Source organism: Aspergillus ambiguus (assembly GCF_047715705.1).
Source record: "Aspergillus ambiguus strain CBS 117.58 unplaced genomic scaffold BDV59scaffold_43, whole genome shotgun sequence".
In the NCBI taxonomy this organism is placed as follows: domain Eukaryota; kingdom Fungi; phylum Ascomycota; class Eurotiomycetes; order Eurotiales; family Aspergillaceae; genus Aspergillus; species Aspergillus ambiguus.
In genome coordinates this window covers 69,933-84,731 of record NW_027395556.1, presented here as the reverse complement: position 1 = coordinate 84,731, position 14,799 = coordinate 69,933, and the positions used below count along the sequence as shown (strand labels likewise).

Below are 14,799 nucleotides of genomic sequence, written 5' to 3'. Positions count from 1 at the left end.
AGACTCGGTACGATTTCTCTCCTTCTCAGCAACGCATATTGTATTGGCAATTGCACCATGCCTCGCAGGATCTTCCTAGACGATTTCAAGTTTGCTTCAATTCCTGGAATATTTCCTCGCTTGAGTAACGTTGCAAAGGGTGACGATGACGGCGCATTCTCTTTCACTTACACGCCACCCTTTAGCACAGAGCGCGTGGAAATTCATGTCAACACGATAGGTTGAATCCTCTTCATGATCTTGCAAACTAGAAACTGATTAGTTTCCTAGAGACCTCCGAATACCCAAAGGCTCACCAATTTTTTGTATTCGGGGATGACGGAGTTTCGGAACCCATGTCGACCGCTTTGAGTTTCTACCAACCTTACCCTGGAAATCCACGAATTGAGAGATTTCTCACATTGCTCAGCCGGTCCCTTGACAAAGCCATTCTCGACCTTGAAGATTCCCAGAGCCCCTCCGAGTACGACGATGAGGACGACATCGATTGCGACGACACTTGGAATACGGATAATGAGATAGACCCCTTAACTGATACCACTACATCTTCGTCAGACCTATTGCGCTCCGATCTCAAGGCCACAAAGGCTGCTGGCTATAAAGTGGGGGTTTTGGGTGACACTAATGGGTCCATAATAGTCTGCATCTCCTGCCGGATAGGAAAGCTTGGTGTATCAGCCGAGGCATTGCAGGCCTGGAACGTTAAGGAGTCAGAATATCTGGTTTTCCTTATACGTTATCCTCTCTGTTACATTCCAATGGCAAAAATAATCTCCCAAAGTCTACAACCGGCTGGTAAGGCAGTCCAAATGCGTGTGGGCATCTGCAGTTCATATAAACCGAGCTGGAGCTGCGCTGTGCAGCAATTTAATTGGGCGGAAGCCAAAGCTCAGCGAACTTGGGAGTCCCGAAATCGCGTTTGCAATGACCCCGAGCCTGAATACCGTTCTCTTCAAATTGTAGAGTCAATCAACAAGTTGCTGGACTCTGAGTTTTTCCATCTGTTAAATTTGCGAATCGATCGCGGATTCTCGTGGGTTGGGGCAGAGGCTTACTTGCATGCCACACAGAGCAGAGGTTACGTACCTAAAGTAAGAAAGGAATCCGTGTACTACGCACTAGATGACTGGAGTGTCTCTACTCCAAGCTTTCTGAAGGATGATCACTTCTCTGACAAGGACGATTCGACGGGACTCGTGTTTCCTCTTATAGGAATGCACTTTGTGCTTCGACGCTTTGTCAAGTGCACCGAGTTTTGCCTTAACTGCTATCGCAAAGTTGATTGCGGCTTTGAGGCCATAAAACCATATGTCTGTTCCAGCGGACTGTGTCTCTATCAGTACATGAATCTAGGAATGGGGCCTAGTGTCGAGTGGGAGATACTCTCGCAACCCTATGTCGCTGACATGCTGATCAGCTTCACGTATTGCAGGGCCAGCGCTGGGAAGCTCAAGGACTTCCCGTGTGGAATTGGACTGCGAATTCCTACAGGACAGATGAACGTTGGTACGTTCGATAGAGACCTGATGGAACTCAGAGTTGAAGAGTCTGCCAAAGTCCGCACTGGAAGTTGGATCAGAATGGTGAACACTACAGCTCCTCAGACAACCGACAAGTACGAGCAGTGGTGCTGTGAAGTGCGAGATACAAATTTTTTTCCAGTTCTGGGACTGGCCAGCACAATTCACCTGCAAGATGGATCACCTGTCGATACGCTCCCTCCGGTTACAGGAAACATCCGGTACGAGGTGTATGACAAGGACTTCGACGGTCTCAATCATTTCAATAGACAGTCTGCCATCATTTTCCTCCTCAGGACACTCCCTCCAGTGGATGAAATGCGAGATTACATTGCCCCAAACGGTGCAAATAATGTCATTCGTGATCTTTCTTCTTGGCATAATCGAGTGTCACCAGCGGCACTCGGCGTCCTACGATGGATCATCGCTTCAAATAGGTCTTGTATCTTATATGAGAACGATCCAAAACAGAAAGTATCAGGTATGGACGGCTATCTTCAGTTTAGGCTGGCACAAGGGGCGCCCGACAAAGAAGCCCGCTTTGTGCAGGCAGTAAAGGCGGGTTCCGAGAAGTCGAAATATCCCTCCCTATTTGGATGGCATGGCAGCCCCCTTCACAACTGGCACAGCATATTGCGTGAAGGTCTACATTTTAAGGAGATGGTTAATGGGCGCTCTTGTGGCAATGGGGTTTATATGGCTCAGCATTTCAACTACTCTCTGGACTTCGCGAGCAAGTACAGCGTCTCCTTACCAATCTGTAGAGATTCAACATGGCCCCAGAGCAATCTTCGCATGAAAGCGGCAGTATCTCTCAATGAGGTTGTTAATAGGCCACAAGATTTCCTCCAAGCAAGCAGTGGCTACCTCGTGGTGGCTCAACTTAACTGGATACAGCCCAGGTACCTGTTCGTTTCCTCAGCTTTGTCGAAGACTCATAAGGGAACCCCATCGAATGTTTATCAACAGGATCCAGACCACCAGACTTACGGCCCCGTTCAATATAGGGTTAAGATTCCCATTTCCGCTCTTGCCACACACAGAGGTAGGAGACTGGACAAGAAAGGGCAGCAAAAGCAAACCGATAAGACCATCTTCTCAGACACGGAAAGTGTAGCTACCCTAGCGGACGACCAACGGATTCTGGGGGAAAATGATGGCAATGACAAATTGTCTTTCCGCATTGATCTCTCGAAAACAGATTTTCGCCCTGGTTCTCTCGATGTAGCCTCTTTGCAGCTATTGGGACCACCAAAATATGCGACCTCCACCGCGACCAAGGCGTTGCATAAACGTCTACAGGAGACCCTGAAAGTGCAACAGATAGAACCATTGCAGGATCTGGGGTGGTATATTAACCCTGACCTGCTCAACAATGTCTATCAGTGGATCGTCGAACTTCATAGTTTTGACCAAGGTCTACCACTTGCGAAGGATCTTAGAAAGACAAAGATTAACAGCATCGTGATCGAGCTTCGGTATCCCCCACAATTTCCGATATCTCCGCCTTTTGTGCGCATCATTCGGCCGCGTATTCTCTCGTTCCGAAACGGAGGAGGTGGTCATGTTACACAGGGAGGTTCGATGTGTATGGAACTACTCACAAATTCAGGTTGGTCGGCGGCCTTCAGTATGGAAAATGTTTTTCTGCAGGTGCGCCTGGCGCTTAGCAATACGGAACCCCAACCTGCTCGTCTTGATAGCAGAAAGAGTGATTACAACGTCGGAGAAGCAATATCAGATTACATCAGAGTATGCCAGGCTCATGGATGGACAGTACCTGATGACTTGCAACAAGTTTCGTGGGCCTAATTTCCTCGGCTGGTAACGGTCCTAGAAAGGGAGATGGAATGTGGATGTTTCGAAATGACTTTTTTGACAGGCCCTTTTACTAATTAGGACGATTTTATATTATGAACTAGGCAATTTTATTAGAATTAGGCGTGATCACTACCAGCTTCAAAATATAGGGAACATTTCTTTCAAACATACAATCATTAGTAGTTTTCATTTGGGGGGAGGGGAGATTTCTTGGTGAGAACTCCACGCAGTTAGGCGATGACGATAAAACTAGTAAAATATTATCATCCATCCTTGCTATCATGCAATTTGTGCTTCTAACCTCGAATTCTGGAGCAAATTCTACTCTTCTGTGAATAAATGTCTCTCGTTATTTTTTGTGAACCAGATTTCAATTATCTTACTTTTCATGTCCATAGCTTTATTCGACCTAGGACGCGACACGATCTACATCGACTAATACAAAGAGCAAAGTGACTGAAAGTACGATAGTGAGAGGCCATGTTCGCCTTTTTCCACCACGCACGGGATACACATACCGAATGACACCATAGGCACAGTGATCCACTTGCTGCATCCTCCCTTTTCCTCTATAAAGGAGACAAGTCTTCACAGAGATCCTGTCCGCGTATTCTCATATTTAAATTGCAGTATTCGAGAAAGTATTCACCATGGGACCCTCTCTTGCCAAGGCCACAGATGCTACAGCGGATGATCACCGGTCTGATGATGCGAGTGTTATCCATGATGGCAACTTGAAGTATATGGTCGGAGAGGGAGCGAATTCATCCAGGCGAACGTACCAGGAAGCTTCTGGTGCTCCAATAGAAACAACTTCGCCACTAGGATACTCTGTAGGTTTTGTCACAGTTGTATTTTTAAACATGGGGAAAATGATCGGAACAGGGGTGTTTTCAACTCGTATGTCTGTTCATTATAATAGGCATTCTTGGACACTGACATTATGAACGTTAAGCATCAACTATTGTCAAAGGAGTCGGGTCGGTTGGACTGAGTTTATTTTACTGGGTAATTGGGTATTTGATGGCGGCTAGTACGCTATCTGTGTACCTAGAATTTGCCTCCTATTTTCCAAGTAGGTCTGGCTCGGAGGTCGTTTACTTGGAGCAGTCATTTCCGCGGCCTCGATACTTTTTCCCCACGGTTTTCGCAATGCAGACTGTGATTTTCTCTTTCAGCAGCAGCAACTGCGTGGGTAAGTCGGCGACCGTTCCCGTGAGTTACGGATAATCTGACCGTTCCAGTGATGGCGCAGTACCTTTTCAAATTAGCAAACGCAGAGTCAACAGCTTGGAAGCTAAAGGGGGTTGCAATTGCATGCTACACTGTTGCTGTTGCAGGTCAATTTTATCCAACTACAAGTCACACGGGTAAAGATGCTAACACGGATTCGTAGTGTTGGCGTTCGATACTAAATGGTCCCTGCGCTTGTGTAATGCGATTGGAATAGTCAAACTCATTGTGCTAATTTTGTGAGGTCGATTATACATACAGCACTTCATTAGTATCTGACTTCATTCAGCATCGGCATAACTGGTCTTGTTGTCCTTGGAGGCAACACGTCCATTCCAGACCCTACAGTGAACTTTCGACACGCCTTTGAGGGATCGTCGGCAATCTCAGTGTACGGGGCAACGAATGCCCTTGTGAAAGTGATGTTTTCCTTTGCCGGATTTGAAAACGCGTTCAATGTCGTGAACGAAGTTCGCGTATGTTGCCACTTCCTCTCCAATATCATGTGAAGAAACGTTAACGACAGTACGGAATAGAACCCTGTTAAGACCCTAAAATGGAGCGCCCCAACAGCCTTGCTTCTCACAGCCACGTTGTATATCCTAGCCAATATTGCTTATTTTTCCGCAGGGACCAAAGAGGAAATCCTCAACTCCGAAGCCGTGGCAGCAAGCGTCTTCTTTGAGAAAGTGTTCGGGACAAGCAGTGCCTCCCGGGCCCTGAATTTCTTCATATGCGTTAGTGTTTTTGGAAATTTGATCACTGTCCTCGTTGGGTCATCTCGTATGTTACGAGAATGTGGAAGGTGAGATCATCTACCAATTCTGATGGAGAGACATTGTTCTCTAATTCCCAGTCATCGACACAGACAAGGAGTCCTCCCATTCACCATGTTTTGGACATCTACCTGGCCATTTGGAACCCCATTGGGCCCCTATGCGGTCAAGTGGGCGACAACTGTTCTGATGATTCTCATACCGCCAGCTGGTGATGCCTTCAACTTTGGTGCGTTGCCCGTGGCTATTAGGTGGATGTAGGAGATACTGACGTTACGCAGTCGTTGATCTGGGTGTGTATCCAACAAGCTTCTTCACATTCCTACTTAGTGTCGGACTGCTTGCTACTCGCTATCGACGTAAGCACTTGAGCATCCCTCGGTCCGAATATCGCGCATGGGATGTTGCGGTAATATTTTCCATTCTGTCAAATCTATATATGCTTGTTGCACCATGGTATCCTCCAACCACAGGCGCTACAGGAGGAGACGTGAGCTTCTGGTACGCCACATACTGTGTGGTGGGACTCGGAATGTAGGTACTTTGTATCCTACCTAGGGTTGATATCTAGGTGTGGAGCTGGGTCTGTATTTACTAACTCTTATCGTGTAGTGTGGCTTTTTGTGGTGCATATTACTACGTCTGGATTAAGATACTCCCAAAACATGGCGGATATCAATTTCGACAAACTGTCATACAACTAGATGGGGGCGCTATTGCGCATCAGCTGGTAAAGGTACCAAATGAACAGCTGGCAGAGTGGGATATGGAGCATGATGCTATCGGGAGAGTTCGCCGGAGATTATTGCATGGCAGCGAAGAGGATATCAAGGCTTAATCGTACAGAATTGACCTGCAACGACTAACCTAGTCTAGCATACTAAGTAGTATGGCCAGAACGGATGTCAGCAGAACATTTACTGAAGTTGGCTGGATCTCGAGGTATCTTCTTAGGTTTCAGAGGCATGTTCATCTTTCTTCTTTGGTGTTTGGCTTTGCATGGTCAACCTCAAGCGCTGAGAGCCACACATAAAGACGCGGGAATGTACATAGCTCTTCATTACCACGTCTCTGAACACTTTCCCGTCTGTATCTTAGATTTCGAGGTCTCCAAAAACACTGATTATGCCTGGGACCTGTGCAGGCTGCGGACGCTAACCCTCGTTTAAGAACCACTACATCCTTATTTCTATATAAAGCTACTGTATAATCCGTTAGGCGTCTACGGTTACTCTACTAAGTCTGTGCTTTGTCCTCCACTCAATCATGATGATGTCTTTGATTGGCGGCGTCCTATTAGAGAAAGATAAAACAAAAATCTAAAAATTAATTGGTTGCTCAGTTTCCTCTTGGGTGATTTCATATTATCTAGATGCCTGGGGCACCGTATTTACTGCCTAGGCGTTGCACATTGTCTCCTTGCGGTTATCTCGTCACCAGACAAAGTCATCGTGATGGTGATTTTGTTTGATACATCCTGTTTATTATACTACCCTATGTCATATATATCACGTGAATTATTATTGCACTTTCCCGAGTCCTCCGCTAACGAACAATAGATGTGCCGTTTGTAGAGCCCTTAGGGGCAGCCTGCTCAATAGCGGAAAGCTCAGGCCCGGCCTTAATATACGTGAATTTAGATCCAATAATGGGAGAATCATCATGAGGTCTGATGTATCTGGCCAAGTCAGCATCACCAACTGTCTCCAGTTTTGTCATCCCATTTCCAAGGTAGCCGAAGCGATTTCCGAAATATTGCACCTTGAAGTCTTCATATCGGACTTGCTCAAGAGTGTCGACATAGTGCAAGGTGCTTCCAGGCCAAAGAGCCACTATCTTTCCATCCGCTGTATTGCCCTTATACCACGATCTGCAGTCTTGATCCCATACCATGTCTTTCATATACTGATCTTTGAATCCAATGAAATCATCTACAGCTTCCTTTGTCACTTCAATTGACTTGATTCCCTGTTGCTGTATACGAGTGATATGTCTGCATATGTAGTCTGCTTGTGCTAATTGGAAGAGTCAGAGACATATTTCTTTTAACAGAGATCCTCAGGTACACACCTTCTATTCCTATAAGCACAGGTCCATTACCGATTGGACTGTTTGGGCCTAGAAACATGTAGTAGTTGGGATAGCCGGAAGCCGCAACGCCCAGATAGCTTCTCGGTTCTTCTTTCCAGTCATCTGCTAGTGTGCGACCGTGACGACCTACCAAGGGAAACCGCGGTTTAAATGTTGTATCGAACCCAGTCTGTATGGCAGGAAAAATCCATTAGACACCCCGGGATTTTCATAAGATGCAGCGGAATGACTCACAGCACAGATCAATATATCGACTGGGTATTCTTGTCCGTCTTCCATAAGGCATCCACGCTCTGTGATTTGAGAGATTTCACCATACACTACAGCTGTCTTTTCATGGCCAAGGGACTCAAGGTATCCGACACCAGGAGTAAGGCTGCATGTACCGATTAGCAATCAATGAATTTGGTGTCAATGAGAAAATAAGCAACGAGAGGGTGTATTCATACCGTCGACAACCCACGGCCCATTCTGGGATAATCTTTTTCTCAAGTTCTGGGTTTTGGATTGCTTCCTTCATAGACTGGACAAATTGTTCGTGGATTTGTTTTTGAGTTTCACTACCACCAAAAAACAAAGGGTACATCCTGTTAGCATTGTGCTCGAGCCAGTGTCGGAAGGATTGTAGGGCCTGCGGGTCATTTTGGAACCGCTCGCGCTCCTCTGGCTCGAACTTGCGAGATTGGAATCCCGCAAATCCTGTGACTGCGACCCACGTTGGCTCTCGAATGAAGGTAGTTAACTTGGATACTTGTGGGAGAACGGCGGGTAGAATTTGGATACCAGAAGACCTTCTCGGCGTTAGCTACCTTATATTCTAGCATGTAAATAACCAGGCATGGCTTACCCATTTCCTATAAGTCCTACATGTTTGCCCGTCAAGTCAAGGCTCTCGTCCCATGCAGCGCTATGCACGAGCCTTCCTTTATAATCGTTTAAGCCTGGGATTGCCGGCCATCTCCAGGCATTGAGGATACCACCGGCATTGACAAGAACATCGCAGACATCATACAGAATCTTGTCGTTCACTATGTCCTTGATCTCTACGTGCCATTTACCTTCTTCCTCCTCCCATCTAGCTCCAACAACTTTATGAGACACTTTGGTTTTCTCGCTGAGGTTGAATCTCATTTGGAAGCGTTTGAAATACTCAAATATCTCGGTCGAAGAGACATAGGTGCTGGACCAAGCTGGATTTGGATCAAACGACTAAGCCATGCAACAGGACTAGTAAGTAATTATACCTCATAAGTGTTAGACATACAATTAGACATACCCAAACATATGTGTGGGAGGGGTTGTCGCATGCACACCCCGGATATCTGTTTTCGTACCAGGTACCACCCACGTCAGGGTTCTTCTCATACATTTGAAATTCTACATCGTCGAAGTTGCGTTGGAGCTTGTAGGCCATCAGTAGGCCACTCGCCCCAGCACCGATAATGACCACCCGAATGGGGCGATTAGTGTAAATCGGATTAGACATTTGGACGGTCCGACGGTCGACAAGGCACCAAGTTGTCCAGAAGGATCAGGCATTCATTCTTTCCACGGGGTATAATACCTGCTTATATATATCCGTCGAGAAGCGTCACGAGAACTAAACACTACTCGGCTAAAGCTCAGCCGAGGGTGTCGACATCTAGCATCCCCGCCGTTCATTTACTCCGCACTTATAATGGAGGGTTGAATTAAAATTGAATTACAATATTGGTCGGAAAGTCTGCACATGATTGCGCGCCATAGACCAAAAAAAAAAAAAAAGCTACGGTTACAGAAGTCGTTTGCTTGAATCTCCACTTGGAGCTGCCAGTGGCAGACGAAAATGTAAAACAATAACATATGTAACCCTCAATTAAGTGAACCTCCTTTGCAGTAATTATACACAAGGGCCCTGTAATAACTCATGTCTCATAAACCTATAGTCAGTTAACAATTCCACTTTCATCAATCTGCGTAATAAAGTTAGTGTCACAGCCGACAAAGGAGTAAGTGAGCATGAAGCCTTTGTCGCTGTTGAATTTTCAGGACGGGACAACATTGGAGGTTCATGTTGAGCATGTTTTGGGTAGTCTCGAGAATCCTTTGTCAGCTGAGCTGCTGAAGGACAAGTTTGCCGAAGAAGTCAGCGTTCAGATTGGAAAGAAGGAGGCTGATGCTGCATTCAATGCATTCTCCCAGATCACCAACGCAGAGGTCAATGCATTCTCCCAGATCACCAACGCAGAGGATGTTGGAAATATCGCGCGGAAATTCAAGCGACATCCTTAGGAGAGGTCTTCCGCCAGTTCGATCAACAGAACGATGGTCAGCATTATTATTTGATCCGGTTTAACTCAGCCACGTTGGGAGACTTTGTTTAATATATTTTTAGCCTTCAGCGGGTTTCCATATATGTGATGGGATGTTTATACTGTACAGCAGACTTTTGTATGCGCTCCGGATGCACAGCACAAGATTTTTCCGGCTACATATAGGCAATATCAATGATTCTACTTGCAATGCAAGTATCCAGAGACGGCCAGGTTATCCTTGGCAGCTTCTCAATCATCTGGCTAACTTAGCTGTGACCTTTCTAAGATGCTAGCGTCTCGCCGAGACCGCTCATGTGAAGAATATCTGTCTCTCTTCTCGATTCGATTCTAGCTCTTGCTGGGTCAGATAGTCTTCATGAAGCTCAAATTCCTTTGTCTCAACCTAGAACTTAGTCGTACACTTCCAAAGCATAAGTTCTTCTGGTGAGAAAATATATCTTAATTCCAGCATCTAATAAGAATATTCATCTATAAAGGAGAAAAGAAGAATAGGATCCCTCCATCCACTGAAGTCTTCTATAGTTATTAGACCTTCTTTGATGAGTCATCCTACCAATGTAACTAACTGCCAAAGGTAATCTGCTGTGAAGATAGAACTTGCCGTCCCGATCCTCACATCACTTCTCCGATTGTGCTTGGATTCTGTGAGCTTCAGCGATAGTGGCAGACATCGCGGGCAGAGTTAAAGAAAGAGACGGTCAACGCCTGCCCCAGTAGCAGGGATAGAGAGAAAGTAGAAAGCTTCTGACTGCTTTTAGAAACATACCGATCGACAGAAGATGTCCTGAATTACGGAATCCAATAACTCAATATGAAGATGTATTTGTTTCTCCCGCCGGGGTATTCGGTAGTTGGCCTAGCAATGTATTATGGAAAGGACCGTAACTAACTGTGTCTGGTACCGAAAGATTTAGACGCAGTTGTGGATCGAGGTTTGATCCCATAAGTGCGGACCGCGTCTGAGGACTCAAACCATCTTGTACATCGAGCATCACTTCTGGCCCGTAGGAGATGTCCTGGGCGAGGAATGCAGGAAGCCAGGTATCCTCATCCGCCATAGAGCCCATGTGAATCTCCCAGTCAAAGGCTGGAACAGCTGAAGAGCGGTCAGGTGCGTTATTTGAGCCATTATTGTTTTCTGCTATATGAGACTGACGAGGCGTATCGTTTGAAATTGAATTACCAGACTCTTTCCATTCCTGACCTGGAAAGAGCGAGTCGAGCTGTCTTGCAACCTGGGAATCAAGAATCTTTTTTATTCGTGCCTTAATGATGTCAATACTCCGGTTCAAGCCAGGCATGGCTTTAGAAGTACGCCGGAGTACGTCGAGCAGAAAGCGCAATTCTGTCCAAGCCGCTTGATGGGACTGTGCTGGTTGTAATCCGTCTTCCAAGGTCTCTAGTTGGTATACAGCAGTTGTTGCAGCGGTGTAGGTACAATAGCTGTTCATATAGGTTATGTGGTGGAATCCGAATGTATGAATATACATTTTAAGGAGACCATAAATTGCCGTGGTAGCAGATCGACAAATCTTCCAGCTTTGTCTAATAGTAGCAGAGCGAGGTACCTCTCCACTTGCGACATGGGGACGATGTAGAAGGATCAGTGCATTGTGATACATCAAGTTGAGCGATGTAATATGCGGTGGTGGACTCAGTTCAGGCATGTTCTCGGGGGGGATGCGCAAATACGATGGCAAGGACGAGTACCAATCTTGGAGCTCCTGTTTAATCGCGACAAAAGCGGCCGCTCGAGTGTCTACCGCATATTCAGAATGACTGGCGCATTGAGAGCTGTAGAGCTCTAGCATCACGCGAGTGAGAATTCGGCAGAGCTTACACAAGTGTGTAAAACAGGACATCACTCGACCTGGAGTCGGGGGATAGGTGGGAAGTTCAGAAGCGTTTGGATCAGGCCCGTAGAATGGTACCCAGGGTTCATTGTCGGTGAAGTCATCAAGGAATTGCAATGAGACATTTTCGGCACCCATGACAAAATTTGGCATCCTCCCTAGGTACAGGCTGATATGCTTGTCCCATGTGTATAAGCTCCAGAAGAGACGCTTTCGTATCTCAATATCTTCTATCGAAAGGGACGTGGAATATTGCTGAAGTTTATCAGGGCAGACGTGTAAGCCCAGGTCAATGGCCATACGAAAGGCCATGCCGGAATAGAGCCAAGCAGAAGACGACAGACCAGAAGCAACATCACGGGCTGATTGTTGGAGTAATGCTTGAATCGTAGGAATAGAAGGAGGGTTGAGCGTCTCCATCGCTAGCAAAGCCTTTGCTTCTGACATTAAGCGGTCTGAAAGCTCCTGAAAAGTTTCCTTATGACTATCTGAGCTCCAGATCGTGTCTGGTGACCGTATAAATCGGCAACTGTGGGCATAGAGCACCTTAAGTAGGGTGGATGTACAATTTGTCGAGGATCGATCTCCACTGGCAAGTAGAGGCATATCTCTCGTAAAAGCTGGGCGATACACAAATAGGAAACTCGGATGTAGCCAGCACCAGTGTAGCTGTAATAAAGTACTGGCGAGGTCCTTGGATAGATTTGTCAACGGGAGCGATGCGTCCAAGTTCATGACTTCGAAGTCTTTCTGAGCAGCAGCGTTGGCAACCAGTCGTCGTCCGATATCTAGTGCACGTTCGTCTGCTGCTGGTGATGGATGGGTCCGGACATGCGATGGTGTAGCATGTCCCTGTGGTAGATTTTCATGGATAGCGGACGTTGGATTGTGGTAGCTAACATCCCCTAGTGCATCCAAGCTGATAGAGTCACATCCTCGGCTGCTAAAAGCCGGACTGGCAAACGACGACTGTGATGGAGAGGTTGCTTCGACGTTCACCTTGCTTTCTAGCTCGCGGATGCGAGACTGTAATGAGCGTACGTAGGCTAGCGAGGGTGATTTATCATAGTGGCACTTCGCGCCACTGGCTAGACACGCCGAGCAGCTCGGGGATGCGCCATCGCACTTGCTTTTCCGACGCCGACAGTTGGAGCAAACGATCTTGTGATGTCGCGCCATCACTTCATAATAAAAAATGGATTAGGGCGGTAATAGGACGGACATCGAGCATTTCCGTCTGCGCGAGGATAAAGAGAAAGAGGAAAGGGAATAGAAGCGCGAAGTGGAGTGCAAATGTGGAGACCCCAGAGCACGACTAGATAGGGAAATCCATACGGCAACTTTTATTCCGCGCAGGAGCGGGCGGTGAAACAAGGGGATTCTTATGATTAGCCAGTTTACTCTCTCTCTCCGCGATTCAGTCAATCAGGTCATGGCGCGAGACATCCATGGATGGCGGGGAAATGATGATTGATTGTTGGTGGTTTCTTGTTGATCCATGAAGGTATCCAGTATTGACTCTCTACAGCACCTCTATCCAACTCACTAGACACTAAAGTACATAACGAAAATCCTTATTCTCAAACTCTGTCCGATCCTGCATACCAGCTTCATTACTTTGGGCCTTGTCGGCCGGTCCATAGCGCGAGTCACGGCGGCGATTGACGATCAGCATGTAAACTAAGATCATCAGTATAATTCCATAATCAAGAGAAGGACTGGGGCTTCAAGGAAAATCGTACAGAACAGCGAGATATGGCAAACGGCCTTGATCGCGTAACCAACCAGCAGGCCAATGGTGGCCCCCTTATATTCAGGTGCTTCAGAGGGCTTCACCACAAATGGTCCCGCAAAGTTGCCCCAACAGTAGGCAGTACTGCAACTGGTTAGTTAAGCTGACATATGCGAGCATCGATCCACTGGAAAACTCACAAAACAAGCGCGTTGGCCATGGCCCTGTGTGTATAACCAGCCATATTCGAGGAGATGGTCACCAAAGAGACAGTGAACCCCACCGACTGCGCATTGACTAGCCAGAAGCAAACCAGTCTCGACCACTTCATCGACCGCGGCAAATACGCCATACAGGCAGCAGCAACCGTACAAAGTATGTTGGCAGCAGTCGAGGTGAGCAGTCGAGAGTTTGGCACATTCAATGTGATAGTTCCTCCGATGATTAACGCAATAATTACGACTGCATCGCCGACCGATTTCAACTCCGTGGTCTTGGTTTGCGTAAAGCCCATTTCCTCAATAATGATTGTGGAGAACGAGTTGACAACGCCATTGGGAATAGCAGCGGCAAACACAGAGATAAAGAGCATAATTGCCTTTGGGTCATAGAATGCAACGAGTCCTTGCTTTTTATCAAACGCCTTATTTTTGATTCCGGTTTCATTGCCCGCAACCCGCTTGACTGCGGTAAGGCGCTCCGATCTGGTCAAAAAGAAGGCGCTCGAGGGTGAATCCGGCAAGACGAAGAAGATGACGAATGCCCAGAGACAAGTTGCTGCTCCGAGAATGTAGAATAGTAGCTCCCAACGCACGGGTTTGAAGTCTTCTGGTAGTTTGGAGATCCCAAAAGAGATGTAAGATCCTATAATGCCACCGAACCCGAGAGCTGAGTACCATATACATTGCCGAAGTGGGATTTCCTGTCGGGTATACCAGAAACCAGTCATGAGGGTCAGACCGGGGGTCACGGCGGCTTCAAAGATACCCATAATGAAGCGAACACCTAGGGCACTAGAGAATGTATGGCACTGGGTCATAATAACCACCATCAAGCCCCACATGAGGCAACTTACTCCAAGGACGCGTTGAGCGGGAAACCTTCCAACCAGCCAGCCACAAGGATACTGGCCGAAGAAGTAGCCCGCGTATACCACTAAAAACTGTTTAACTTCCAATTGACAGTTATGGGTTGTTTTGGACCAGCATACTTGCAGAAAGATAGTTAAATTGCTGGCCCTTTAACCCCAACGTCTCCTGATACCCAAAGAGATTTGCATAGTTCAAAGCCGTTTTGTCCATAAACTGCAACGCCTGCGTAACCAGGAAGATCGGGAGCACGACTATATCGATTTTCCACCGGACGTTTGAGTTCTATTATTGTGTCAGGGTACGCTTGTCAAACCTCTTAAAGCAATACAAATTTGCTCACTTCTTTCGTCGTGATTTCCATATATAA

The 14,799-nt window shown here is 46.7% G+C and overlaps 6 protein-coding genes across 6 annotated transcripts; 3 read left to right on the top strand and 3 right to left on the bottom strand.

Annotated features, from left to right (window-relative positions):
- Positions 1-57: 57 nt before the first annotated feature.
- Positions 58-3,332, top strand: BDV59DRAFT_210390 (putative ubiquitin conjugating enzyme; the record flags this gene model as incomplete). The annotated part of the gene is made up of 2 exons (XM_073695595.1): positions 58-124; positions 271-3,332. 2 exons carry the CDS (start codon positions 58-60, stop codon positions 3,330-3,332), a joined length of 3,129 nt encoding a protein of 1,042 aa, XP_073544103.1.
- A 646-nt stretch (positions 3,333-3,978) lies between these two features.
- Positions 3,979-6,188, top strand: BDV59DRAFT_210388 (high affinity methionine permease; the record flags this gene model as incomplete). The annotated part of the gene is made up of 8 exons (XM_073695594.1): positions 3,979-4,241; positions 4,297-4,536; positions 4,738-4,813; positions 4,864-5,050; positions 5,111-5,379; positions 5,443-5,579; positions 5,632-5,884; positions 5,963-6,188. Exons 1-8 carry the CDS (start codon positions 3,992-3,994, stop codon positions 6,186-6,188), a joined length of 1,638 nt encoding a protein of 545 aa, XP_073544102.1. The 5' UTR covers positions 3,979-3,991.
- Positions 6,189-6,895: 707 nt separating this feature from the next.
- Positions 6,896-8,948, bottom strand: BDV59DRAFT_210385 (flavin-containing monooxygenase; the record flags this gene model as incomplete). The annotated part of the gene is made up of 6 exons (XM_073695593.1): positions 8,718-8,948; positions 8,289-8,650; positions 7,891-8,232; positions 7,676-7,817; positions 7,421-7,610; positions 6,896-7,365 (listed from the first exon to the last, which is right to left on the bottom strand). The coding sequence occupies exons 1-6, from the start codon at positions 8,925-8,927 to the stop codon at positions 6,896-6,898; spliced, it is 1,716 nt and encodes a 571-aa protein (XP_073544101.1). The 5' UTR covers positions 8,928-8,948.
- Positions 8,949-9,439: 491 nt separating this feature from the next.
- Positions 9,440-9,712, top strand: BDV59DRAFT_205326 (uncharacterized protein; the record flags this gene model as incomplete). The annotated part of the gene is made up of 2 exons (XM_073694622.1): positions 9,440-9,487; positions 9,548-9,712. The coding sequence occupies 2 exons, from the start codon at positions 9,440-9,442 to the stop codon at positions 9,710-9,712; spliced, it is 213 nt and encodes a 70-aa protein (XP_073544100.1).
- Positions 9,713-10,562: 850 nt separating this feature from the next.
- Positions 10,563-12,845, bottom strand: BDV59DRAFT_210383 (transcription factor domain-containing protein; the record flags this gene model as incomplete). The annotated part of the gene is made up of 1 exon (XM_073695592.1): positions 10,563-12,845. Exon 1 carries the CDS (start codon positions 12,786-12,788, stop codon positions 10,563-10,565), a length of 2,226 nt encoding a protein of 741 aa, XP_073544099.1. The 5' UTR covers positions 12,789-12,845.
- Positions 12,846-13,161: 316 nt separating this feature from the next.
- Positions 13,162-14,332, bottom strand: BDV59DRAFT_205325 (major facilitator superfamily domain-containing protein; the record flags this gene model as incomplete). Its single annotated transcript, XM_073694621.1, has 3 exons — positions 13,162-13,289; positions 13,352-13,485; positions 13,542-14,332. The coding sequence occupies 3 exons, from the start codon at positions 14,330-14,332 to the stop codon at positions 13,162-13,164; spliced, it is 1,053 nt and encodes a 350-aa protein (XP_073544098.1).
- Positions 14,333-14,799: the final 467 nt, after the last annotated feature.